This window comes from Oncorhynchus nerka, linkage group LG23 (genome assembly GCF_034236695.1).
Source record: "Oncorhynchus nerka isolate Pitt River linkage group LG23, Oner_Uvic_2.0, whole genome shotgun sequence".
Classification (NCBI taxonomy): domain Eukaryota; kingdom Metazoa; phylum Chordata; class Actinopteri; order Salmoniformes; family Salmonidae; genus Oncorhynchus; species Oncorhynchus nerka.
In genome coordinates, this window is record NC_088418.1 from 16,463,095 (window position 1) to 16,476,641 (window position 13,547).

Sequence of the window (13,547 nt, forward strand, 5' to 3'; positions counted from 1 at the left end):
GAACATAAACAAATGTGGCTCCATCTCACCTTCTTTGTGGGTCTGGTCATAAGACTTCATCCACATCACATGTTGTCTTCAGCTGGGCAGCATGGAAAGTATCGTCTGGAGTGCCGTATTCAGGCCTGGCATGACCCCTGATCCATGTCTCCACAAGCCTCCTATATTGCCTGTAGAAGGGGTATGTGTTGGTGGGGCTGGTGATCATACACCTTCCAATGCCATGCAGAGAAGAATTCTCCAATAGGATTCAAGAACGGAGAGTATGGGGGAGATTGAGTGCGATAAAAAGTGGGTTTCCTGTGAACCAATTGCGGACCACAGCAGCCCCCTGGAAACTAACATTGTCCCAGATGATAATGTACCTGGTCTGCTCTGGCCCCTGGTCATTAGGGATTAGTCTGTTGTTGAGGGTATCCAGAAATGTGATAATGTGTGCAGTGTTGTATGGGCCTAGGATTGCATGATGGTGAAGGACGCCGTTTTGAATAATAGCCGCACATAATGTATTGTTGCCACCACGTTGTCCCGGGATGTTGATGATGGCACGGTGTCCGATGATATTTCTGCTACGGCCCCTTGTTTTTGCAACGATGAAACCTGCCTCGTCCACATATATTAGCTCATGATACACTGCATCTGCTTCTAGCTCAATGACTCTCTGAAAGAGTCAAGACAAGACAATATAGCACAGTATGAAAAGACAGGGATCAGTCAATATGATGTAGCACCATACACTTCTAGATCCAGTACCAATGATAGGATAGTATAGCTAACTTGCACATATTCATATCTCACTTGTTTTTACACGGTCTGAGTTACTTTCGAAAGGGACTCTGTACAACTGCTTCATCCTAAATCTATTGTGTTTCAGTAGACGAGACAGTGCAGAGAGACTCACTCTGTTGAATTTTGGAATATGGTGTTATCTCATTATGTGGTCCTGCAGTTCTCGGAGTCTGATGCAGTTATTTGCAATGACCATATTTACAATGTGGGTCTCCTGCTCTGGGGTGAACAGTCAACCTCCTCTACCAGATAGTTTTATTTGTAGTTCTGTAAAAGCATTTGAATGGTTTTAGTGATAGATCCTTCTCATTATGAAAGTACAGTACATATTACTGTACCAGTAAGACAACAGCACTTACAGTTACTTACTGGTTCTCATTTTGAAATATCCAGGTGAAACCTGCAACAGTTTAGCGGCTCAGATTTGGCTGAACCCGTTGCCCAGCCTCCCTCATGCTCATCCCATGGTTGACAACATGGTCAACAACAGTCACTCTGATTTCATCAGTTATTGTGTTCCTGACTCCCTGTGCACCAACAGCCAGTATACAAAAGGGTTCTCCAGCTGTCCCCATAAGAATCCCTTTTGGTTTCAGGTACAACCATCTGCAGAAAGGGTTCTACTTGAAACCAAAAGGGTTCTACCTGGAACCCAACAAGGGTTCTTCAAATGGTTCTCCTATGGGGACAGCCGAAGTACCCTTTTAGGTTCTTGATAACACCTTTTTATCTAAGACCAGCAATGTGCTTGAGTGATGTTCTCCTTCAGGATTCAGAGTGCCCTCCTCCTCTCTCTTTCCCCTTCAGCTTTCGTCTTTCCATTCCTCCCTTCTCCCTCCCTCCATCCTTTCCTCTCCCTCCATCCCTCTAGTCTGAGAGTGGGAGAGATCAGCACAGCAGTAAACCCATTTACCAGTCTGCCCTGTCCTCTGTCAGTTATAGAGTTCTAATCCTTTGCCTTTTTTTACAAGGCAAAAAAAACAAAATGATTATCTTTCCATAAGCATCTGTTGCTGTTGGAAAGTTTCTTCGAGGCTTCATTGAGTTGGAACTTGCCAGACTGCGAATAAAGCAGATACTGCCCTGCGGCTGCGTTTAAATATAGACGCACCGTATGAATAAATCAGATACTGCCCTGTGGCTGCGTTAAATATAGACGCACCGTATGAATAAATCAGATACTGCCCTGTGGCTGCGTTAAATATAGACGCACCGTATGAATAAAGCAGATACTGCCCTGCGGGTGCGTTAAATATAGACGCACAGTATGAATAAATCAGATACTGCCCTGCGGCTGCGTTAAATATAGACGCACCGTATGAATAAATCAGATACTGCCCTGCGGGTGCGTTAAATATAGACGCACAGTATGAATAAATCAGATACTGCCCTGCGGCTGCGTTAAATATAGACACACCGTATGAATAAAGCAGATACTGCCCTGTGGCTGCGTTAAATATAGACTCACCGTATGAATAAATCAGATACTGCCCTGCGGCTGCGTTTAAATATAGACGCACCGTATGAATAAATCAGATACTGCCCTGCGGCTGCGTTTAAATATAGACGCACCGTATGAATAAATCAGATACTGCCCTGCGGCTGCGTCTAAATATAGACGCACCGTATGAATAAATCAGATACTGCCCTGTGGCTGCGTTAAATATAGACGCACCGTATGAATAAATCAGATACTGCCCTGCGGCTGCGTTTACATATAGACGCACCGTATGAATAAATCAGATACTGCCCTGTGGCTGCGTTAAATATAGACGCACCGTATGAATAAATCAGATACTGCCCTGCGGCTGCGTTAAATATAGACGCACCGTATGAATAAATCAGATACTGCCCTGCGGCTGCGTTAAATATAGACACACAGTATGACAGAGATGCATCTGAGAGGAATAGACTCAGAATGGAGGGGAGGGTGCAGCTGGGTGTCTGGTGGACAGAGACGTATATGTTCCTGATGACTATCATATTTGAACTGGTATGTGATTGACTATCGGAGTGGTTTGAGGGATGTTGATGACATACTTGTTAATCACCCTTAATTGAGAACATGGAGTCGGTCATCCAATGCTTTGTACCACCAGTGTAATTGAATGGAGCTGCAGAGTATACGTTAGGTTATGGACCACTTCTAAGATTTCATAGTGTCAGTAACTGCTTGTTTAAATTGTGTTTGTTTATATTTGGTTCTCATTCTGTTTAATATGATCGCTGCTCGCGGTTGTCAGTTATAGAATCTGATCTTAGTTGGGGGTCGACTTAATATTCCCCCACCAGGGAGGTGTGAAGTGCTTTTGACACAAGACATTGCTATTCATATATACACAGTTACAAACTGTTCTAGCCAGTAATGGAGACCATGCTGTCACTCACTTAACACATTCGCTTCCATGTTGAGTTCTCACAAGACATGGCCTCAGAGGCGAGGATGGTGTTTGATGCAGTAACCTTGAGATTTGTATTGAAAATATAACTGAAAATAATATTTAGTATTCCACAGAAACACAAGTGTTTTGGTTGATTGTGCGTGGGGCATATTATTCAAAACGGACTGCAAAATGATACAGTTACAGTGCCTCCATAAAGTGGTCACAACAACCCCGGACTTTTTCCGTATTTTGTTGTTTTACAAAGTGGGAATAAAATGGATTTAATTGTCATTGTTAGTCAACGATCTAAATAAAATACCCTGTATTGTCAAAGTAGAAGAAGCATTCTAAATTTTAAGATTCTTGAAAAATAAAACACTAATATATATTAATCAGATAAGTATTCAACCCCCTGAGTCAATACGTGTTAGAATCACCTTTGGCAGTGATTACAACTGTGAGTCTTTCTGGAAATTTCTCTAAGAGCTTTCCAAACTTGGAATGCGCAACATTAGTCTTTAACGAAATCCTTCAAATTGGTTGTTGATCATTGATCGACAACCATTTCAGGTCTTTCCATAGGAACATGCACTGTCTTCTTGGGAAGCAACTCCAGTGTATATTTGGCCTTGTGTTTTAGGTTATTGTCCATCTGAAAGGTGAATTCATCTCCCGGTGTCTGGTGGAAAGCAGACTGAACCAGGTTTTCCTCTAGGATTTTGATTAGCGCCATTGCATTATTTTTTTATATCGAAAAACTCCCAATTCCTTAATTTTTTACAAGCATACTAATAACATGATGCAGTCACCACTTTGCTTGAGAATATGGAGAGTGGTACTCAGTAATGTGTTTTATTGGATTTGCCCCAAACATAACACTGTATTCAGGACAGAAAGTGAATTGCTTTGCCACATTTTTTGCAGTATTACGTTAGTGCCTGTTGGAAACAGGATGCATGTTTTGGGATATATATGCTTCCTCATTTTCACTCTGTCATTTAGGTTAGTATTGTGGAGTAACTACAATGTTGTTGATCCATCCTCAGTTTTCTCCTATCACAGCCATAGAACTCTCTAACTGTTTTAAAATCACCATTGACCTCATGGTGAAATCCCTGAGCGGTTTCCCTCCTCTCTGGCAACTGAGTTAGGAAGGATGCATGTATCTTTGTAGTGACTGGGTGTATTGATACACCATCTGAAGTGTAATTAATAATTTAACCTTGCTCAAAATGATATGCAATGTCTGCTTTTTTTAAATGTGTACCCATCTACCAATTGGTGTCCTTCTTCGTGGGGCATTTGAAAACCTCCCTGGTCTTTGTGGTTGACTGAGGGACCTTATAGATGATTGTATGTGTGGGGTACAGAGGTATTCATCCAAAACTCATGTTAAACACTATTATTGCACACACAGTCCATGCAACTTATTATGTGACTTGTTAAGCACATTTTTACTCCTGAACTTATTTAAGCTTCCCATAACAAAGGGGTTGAATACTTTTTGACTCAAGACACGTTCTGACCAAAGTTCTGTTATTTTATCTTTGTTTTAGTATGGTCAGGGCGTGAGTTGGGTGGGCAGTCTGTTTGTTTTTCTATGTTGGTTTGAGTTCGGCCTAGTATGGTTCTCAATCAGAGGCAGCTGTCAATTGTTGTCCATGATTGAGAATCATACTTAGGTAGCCTGGGTTTCAGTTTTGGGTTGTGGGTGTTTGTCTTCCGTGTCAGTGTTTGTCGCCACACGGGACTGTTTCATTCATTTCACGTTTATTGTTTTGTATTTCGTAGTGTTCAATTTATGTTTTAAAATAAATAATAATTCAAGCTGTAACACAACTAAATGTGTAAAAAGTGAAGGGGTGTGAATCATTTCTGAAGGCACTGTAAACAAAATGCTATTTTAAAATCGACAGCAACATCCATACTGTACCATCAAAGGACGATTCATAATTTATTGTATTTTTATAAAATTAAAATAAATGGGGGGGGGGGGCTTATATTTGCCCTGTTACAGAAGCATGTAATGGAGATGTTTCTTGCATATCCCCCTGAGACACCCGCAGGGGATGGGGGACACGATTGTACAGTGCCCTTTGGATAATTAGAGTTAAGTGCCTTGCTCGAGGGCACAGCAACATATTTTTCACCTTGTCGGGCTCCGGTATTCGAACCAGCAGCCTTCGAACCAAACCTCGAGACTACCTGCCACCCGCTATATAAATCACTTTTATTTCAGTCGAAAACATACAGTTACTATTGTCAGAATGTCAGATTTAATGTCAGATTGTTGTTACACCTAGCTTACCCTGCACATACATATCAAAGTGCAATTAGAAAGCATATTGTTCACTATTGAAATTATATAATAGTCTAATATGATTGTGAATGACATAGCCCCAGGTTAACACTAGACACTTTGATGCATGGGATTAGGAGCATTTCTTTATTTTTGTGTATTTTGTCTGGTAGAATGGAACTGAAGACAGTTGATTTTGTGGAGCCTCTGAATACAGACACGCATGGAGGTGGAGGGATATTGGCAACACCTTTTGAAGGCTAGGCCTTTTATGGGACATTCAGCTGGTTGATGAAGACATTCATTTCATCACCTGTCAGGGTTTTTTATCTAAGAGCTGCAGCAACCACCCCTCTCCCTCTATTGTTGTCATGATCAATAATTGCAAGGCGGTTTCATTACTCTATTGACACGACTGTACTGATTGACCGTAGATTGGATCAAAATTACTGATGGAGAGAATAAAACAAACGGGCCTCTACAATGAATGAGTCTCCAGTCTACTTCCATGTTTGTTAGAAAGGAATAGAATTACAAAGCAATAAACATCACCCTTTGGTATTCTCAAATGTCATTCCAATTGGTTCATTTCTGTATCCTTGTTGGATTCAATCACGTTTTTATCAGTTATCATTAGAAAGTTCAGTCCATGAACCAAGCTTGTGCAAAACCTCAGTGCTGCTTACATGCACATTTTGAGAAGTTCCCAGTAATGTTAATTAGGGAGTAAATGTTTTTGAAAAAAAGTGAATCTGGGATAGTTTTGTGTCCAATAAGAACACAAAAAAGTCTACACTGTGCCTTAATGAACGTCACCCTGTTCTATATTTTCCAGGCAGAGCAGGATAACGGCCACCCCCTGCCTGCATTTGCTAACCTCCACATCGAGGTTCTGGATGAGAACAACCAGTCACCATTCTTCCTGGAGGCCACATACCAGGGCTTCATCACCGAGTCAGCACCAGTGGGTACCACAGTGTTCACCGACGCCAGCCTCACCACCCCTCTGGGGATCAACGTTCTGGACAACGACATTGAGGAGGTGACACCTCATAGCTGACCAGTCTCTTCATCAATTCATTCATTTGTTTATTCATTCGTTCACCTGTTCCTTCTTTCTTTCATTCATTCCTTCACTTGTTCATTCATTCGTTCATTTATACACAATCTTTCTATGGAAGACTGCTATAGATGTTGATGAGAGCGTTTGTGATCATGTTGAGGTCGAGAGCAGATGTTTTTACAGTGCATACTGTAGATTCAAGTGTTTGTCTAGTCATCAAATCAAATTTATTTATATAGCCCTTCTTACATCAGCTGATATCTTAAAGTGCTATACAGAAACCCAGCCTAAAACCCCAAACAACAAGAAATGCAGGTGTAGAAGCACGGTGGCTTGGAAAAACTCCCTAGATAGGCCAAAACCTAGGAAGAATCCTAGAGAGGAACCAGGCTATGAGGGGTGGCCAGTCCTCTTCTGGCTGTGCCGGGTGGAGATGATAACAGAACATGGCCAAGATGTTCAAATGTTCATAAATGACCAGCATGGTCAAATAATAATAATCACAGTAGTTGTCGAGGGTGCAGCAAGTCAGCACCTCAGGAGTAAATGTCAGTTGGCTTTTCATAGCCGATCATTGAGAGTATCTCTACCGCTCCTGCTGTCTCTAGAGAGTTGAAAACAGCAGGTCTGGGATAGGTAGCACGTCCGGTGAACAGGTCAGGGTTCCATAGCCGCAGGCAGAACAGTTGAAACTGGAGCAGCAGCACAGCCAGGTGGACTGGGGACAGCAAGGAGTCATCATGCCAGGTATTCCTGAGGCATGGTCCTAGGGCTCAGGTCCTCTGAGAGAGAGAAAGAGAGAATTAGAGTGAGCATACTTAAATTCACACAGGACACCGGATAAGACAGGAGAAATACTCCAGATATAACAGACTAACACTAGCCCCCTGACACATAAACTACTGCAGCATAAATACTGGAGGCTGAGACAGGAGGGGTCAGGAGACACTGTGGCCCCATCCGATGATACCCCCGGACAGGGCCAAACAGGCAGGATATAACACCTAGTCTAGATACAGTTCCATGACCGAAGTATGTCAGCTGCAAATAAGGTGTTTGCTCTTTCAAGATGATACTATAGGAATTAATCAGCATAAAAACATACATGTCTTTTTAGTTGCGAAGCCATTTTATCACCATCTCTCAGTTGAGAAAGTTGTTCAATCACATCATTTGTTTTGCTCTATTTTTTTCCCGCTCATCCCTGGTGATCAGCCTGTAGGTTTTAGCTGATGCATTAGCGCTGCATGATTACTAGTGTGACGTTCTCTTTCTCTGTTTTTCTACTGATCCGCCTCTTTTTAAACTATCCAATTCTCATATTTACATGGTTTCTGCTTCACTCGTTCTTTTTAATTGATTGTTTGTTTCCATTTTTTGCCAGCTTGGTTATTAGTCTTTGAAGTGATCTGTTTTCTCTAACATGAGAAGCTTGTAGTGATGTAGGAAAAGGTTCCCCACAGTACATGGATGTGTTTATTACATTGTAGAGCTGGGCAATATGGATAGAAATCCATATTGTGATAAATTGCATGACTTGATGCGATAATGATGAATAGAACGATGCTTTAATAACATTAATGTGCACCAGTTTGGTTATGATCCTTTAAACTACAACTAGTTTGATGCTTATAGTCATCAATTGTCCCATTTAACAATCACCTATATTTGCAAACTTACTTCATTTCAAAGTTCACATTTCTCTAGTATAGGCTACTTATCAAAATGTGTATTTGTATTTACTATGGATCCCCATTAGCTGCTGCCGTGGCAACAGCTACTCTTCCTGGGGTCCGGCAAAATTAAGGCAATTCTTTGAAACATTACAATACATTCATAACATATTTCACAACACACTAAGTGTGTGCCCTCAGGCCCTTACTCCACTACAACATATACAAAATCCATGTGTACGTGTGAGTATAGTGCGTATGTTATCATGTGTGTGTATGCATGTGTCATGTGCCTATGTTTGTGTTGCTTCACAGTCCCTGCTTTTCCATAAGGTGTATTTTTATCTGTTTTTTTTTAATCTAATTATACTGCTTGCATCAGTTACCTGATGTAGAATAGAGTTCCATGTAGTCATGGCTGCCAATAATGAACGATATCAGCAAAATTCCTGCAATAAGTGGTCGGTATGGTCAGTGTCGATAATGTTCGGTTTATCGTTCCAGCTCTAGTACATTGATAACACAGAGAATTGAGGGTAGCTCTGTTGTATAGTTGTTATTAGTGCAATATATACTGTATGTACACTACCAGTCATATGTTTGGACACACCTACTCATGTGTTTTCTTTATTTTTACTATTTTCTACATTGTAGAATAATAGTGAAGACATCACAACTATGAAATAACACACATGGAATCATGTAGTAACCAGAAAAGGGTTAAACAAATCAAAATACATTTTAGATTTTAGATTGTTCAAAGTAGCCACCCTTTGCCTTGATGACAGCTTTGCACACTCTTGGCATTCTCTCAACCAGCTTAATGAGGTAGTCACCTGGAATGCATTTCAATTTACAGGTGTGCCTTGTTAAAAGTTCATTTGTTGAATTTCTTCTTAATGCGTTTGAGCCAATCAGTAGTGTTGTGACAAGGTAGTGGTTGGGATACAGCAGGTAGGTCTATATGGTAAAATACCAAGTCTATATTATGACAAGAACAGCTCAAATAAGCAAAGAGAAACAACAGTCCATAATTACTTTCAGACATGAAGGTCAGTCAATCCAGAAAATGTCAAGAACTTTGAAAGTTTCTTCAAGTGCAGTCGCAAAAACCATCAAACGCTATGATGAAACTGGCTCTCATGAGGAACGCCACAGGAAAGGAAGACCCAAAGACCCTCTGCTGCAGAAGATAAGTTCATTAGAGTTAACTGCACCTCAGATTGCAGCCCAAATAAATGCTTCACAGAGTTCAAGTAACAGACACATCTCAACATCCACTGTTCAGAGGAGACTGCGTGAATCAGGTCTTCATGGTCGAATTGCTGCAAAGAAACCACTACTAGATAAGAGCGTCTGCTAAATGACTTAAATGTAAATGTAAATGTAGAGGACACCAATAAGAAGAAGAGACTTGCTTGGGCCAAGAAACACGAGCAATGGACATTACACCGGAGGGAATCTGTCCTTTGGTCTGATGAGTTCAAATTTGAGATTTTTGGTTCCAACCGCGGTGTCTTTGTGTGACGCAGAGTAGGTGAACGGATGATCTCCGCATGTGTGTTTCCCACCGTGAAGCATGGAGGAGGAGGTGTGATGGTGTGGGGGTGCTTTACTGGTGACACTGTCTGATTTATTTAGAATTCAAGGCACACTTGAACAGCATGGCTGTCACAGATTCTGCAGCCATCCCGTCTGGTTTGCGCTTAGTGGGACTACTATTTGTGGGACTACTATTTTTCAACAGGACAATAACCCAACACACCTCCAGGCTGTGTAAGGGCTATTTGACCAAAAAGGAGAGGGATGTGCAGCATCTGATTACCTGGCCTCCACAGTCACCCGACCTCAACCCATTTGAGATGGTTTGGGATGAGTTGGACTGCAGAGTGAAGGAAAAGCAGCCAACAAGTGCTCAGCATATGTGGGAACTCCTTCAAGACTGTTGGGAAAGCATTCCAGGGGAAGCTGGTTGAGAGAATGCCAAGAGTGTGCAAAGTTGTCATCAAGGCGAAGGCTGGCTACTTTGAAGAATCCAACATATATTTGTTTAACACTTTTTTGGTTACTACATGATTCCATATGTGCTATTTCATAGTTTTGATGTCTTCAATCTACAATGTAGAAACCCTTGAATGAGTTGGTGTGCCAAACTTTTGACTGGTATTTTATATACTCCAGATATGTGGCTCTGGTTGTGAGCATTCTGGGTTAAGTGGTCCCCACAATCATTGAAGTTGTTTCTCACATGCCCATCTGGAGCAGGCCCGTGTGACTTGGATTATTTTGGGGAAAACCCATGCTGATGGAACCTGTGTCATCTCCCACTAGTACAGAGCGGGGGCTCTGTACTAACACAGAGCCGTGTGTTAAGTGTCTGGGGTGATTATTATTCAATCCACTTTTATTTGCAGCAGTTTGATTTATTTATGTCTCGCTCTGTCCGGCGTAACTTCGATATCCACTGAAAGCAGCGTCAACAATATCCACAGTGCTGAGGAATGCATATTAGTAATGAAGGCAGTCAAGTCTGTCTGTCACCAGTCTGGTATTAAAAGGACTGGCTGCTCCTCAAATGGCAAGCTATTCACAGTACAGTGAACTACGTTTGACCAGGGACTATAGGGATTCCCATTGGGCTCTGGGTAAATGTAGTGCACAATATATAGTGCTATTTCAGACATATACATTGTGTTATTGCAGGGGTGGGCGGAGGATGAGGCTGGACTCTTCGTTTCTAGTCTGTGTTCGTACATGTACTGTGTTGCTCTGTGTGTGAAGAACACAACCGTCGACACAAGGACTACAAAGCCCTGCAGAACTTCAAGTGGATTAGGTCGAGATATGGGGTTTTTACATTGTGAAACACATTTAGATTGGCACAACAGTCTCCCCAACACAGCTATACAGATGCTGCGGACAGCAGCATCTAAGATAAAGATATCAACATCAGTGTCATGGCAACACTATGCTATGTACATAGAGCTGCGTAATCATTGTAGATTTACATTGTCACTTAACACAACCACGGACAAACAGTTGATTCATATTTCATGTACTTATTTGATAGTCAAACATATTTTTTTTCCATTGGTTGTGTGTGTTTATCATGTGTTTCCTTCGTCTCTGAAACCTTGATTTGAAAGTGACTGACGAGGTTTCATCACCTTGCTTTTATCAATCCAAATCCAGTCAGTCAGTTGTTTGTGGACTTGTGTCCTTTTCTTCTCCTTCCCTTGAAGACGAAAGATCCCATGCTGCAGATATCCTTGGACAACTACAACACAATCTTCACAGTGACACCTTCGGGGATTACCCGCTACCTGACACTGCTGAAGCCCGTGGACCGTGAAGAGCAGCACAGCTACACGTTCACAGTAAGGCTGGCACTAGTTGACACCACACCCCCTCTCTCATCTCTCCTTTCTCTTTTCTCTCTCGTTTCCTCGCTCTCCTAAAGGGCTTTATTGGCATGGGCAACATATGTTAACATTGCCAAAGCAAGTGAACTAGATAATAAACAAAAGTGGAAATAAGCAATAACATAAACAATAACAATTAACAGTAAACATTACACTCACAAATGTCATATTATGTGCAAATAGTTCATGTACAAAACGGAAAATAAATCAACATAAATATGGATTGTATTTACAATGGGGTTTGTTCTTCACTGGTTGCCCTTTTCTTGAGGCAGGTCACAAATCTTGCTGCTTATTGTTTTCTTATGATTTGTTTGGGTCTAATTGTGATGCTGTCCTGGGGCTCTGTGGGGTCTGTTTGTGTTTGTGAACAGAGTCCAGGTTCATCTCTCTGTAGGTGATGGCTTTGTTATGGGTTTGGGAATCACTTCCTTTTAGGTGGTTGTAGAATTTAACTGCTCATTTCTGGATTTTCATAATTAGCGGGTATCGGCCTATTTCTGCTCTGCATACATTATTTGGTGTTTTACGTTGTACATGGAGGATATGTTTGCAGAATTCTGCATGCAGAGTCTCAAATTGGTGTTTGTCCCATTTTGTGAATTCTTGGTTGGTGAGCAGACCCCAGACCTCACAACCACAAAGGGCAATGGGTTCTATGACTGATTCAAGTATTTTTAGCCTGATCCTAATTGGTATGTCAAATGTTATGTTCCTTTTGATGGCATAGAATGCCCATCTTACTTTGTCTCTCAGATCGTTCACAGCTTTGTGAAAGTTACCTGTGGTGCTGATGTTTAGGCCAAGGTATGTATAGTTTTTTGTGTGCTCTAGGGCAACAGTGTCTAGATGGAATTTCTATTTGTGGTCCTGGCAACTGGACCTTTTTTGGAACACCATTATTTTGGTCTTACTGAGATTTACTGTCAGGGCCCAGGTCTGACAGAATCTGTGCAGAAGATCTAGGTGCTGCTGTGCCCTCTTTGGTTGGTGACAGAAGCACCAGATCATCAACATTTGACTTCAGATTCTAGTAGGGTAAGGCCAGGTGCTGCAGACTGTTCTAGTGTCCTTGCCAATTTGATGATATATATGTTGAAGAGGGTGGGGCTTAAGCTGCATCCCTGTCTCACCCCCCGGCCCTGTAGAAAGAAATGTGTTTTTTGCCAGTTTAAAATGTACACTTGTTTGTGTTCATAGATTTTATGTCGTATGTTTTTCCCCCAACACCACTTTCCATCAAGCAGGCCCTCGTGCCAAATTGAGTCGAAAGCATATATTTTTTAATCAACAAAGCATGACAAGACTTTGCCATTTTTTGTTGTCAATTAGGGTGTCCATGGTGAATATGTGGTCTGTTGTACAATAATTTGGTAAAAAGACAATTTGACATTTGCTCAGTACATTGTTTTCAATTAGAAAATGTACAAATGTCTGCTGTTAATGCAGAGGATTTTCCCAAGGTTGCTGTTGACGCATATCCCACGGTAGTTATTGAGGTCAAATTTGTCTCGACTTTTGTGGATTGGGGTGATGTTAAGGGATTTTTTTATCAATGACTAATTATGTATACATTTCAACCAGGACTGACTAATCAGAATACTATTATGTTACTGTATATGTATGAATTTTATTTTAATTCTAGTACTGAATATAATGTGTGTAAATATAATCAAGAATTAGAACAATGACTGTCTGTTCCTTGGTAGAAATGAATGAACTTATCGTCAGACTGGCTAGAATGCTTATCTACATAGGAAGACCTTGGCTCGGTCATAAATTATATTCAATTGGTAGGGAGACAATGTGGGAAGGCTTGAGATACTGCCTTTGTACCAGGGTGGGAGAAGAGACGGGACAGTTCGAAAACTAATGACGTCATTTTCAGTTTATAACCTGTGGTAAACTGTATCGTGT

General features: G+C 41.3%; 1 protein-coding gene across 1 annotated transcript in view; it reads left to right on the forward strand.

The window, feature by feature from the left end:
- LOC115106348 (protocadherin-15-like) overlaps window positions 1-13,547 on the forward strand; it is a 193,059-nt gene that overhangs the window by 25,125 nt on the left and 154,387 nt on the right. The window contains exons 8-10 of the mRNA XM_065008380.1: window positions 1,386-1,485; window positions 6,308-6,514; window positions 11,451-11,585. Of these exons, the coding sequence (XP_064864452.1) occupies window positions 1,386-1,485; window positions 6,308-6,514; window positions 11,451-11,585 (442 nt within the window). The remainder of the gene's footprint in view (window positions 1-1,385; window positions 1,486-6,307; window positions 6,515-11,450; window positions 11,586-13,547) is intronic.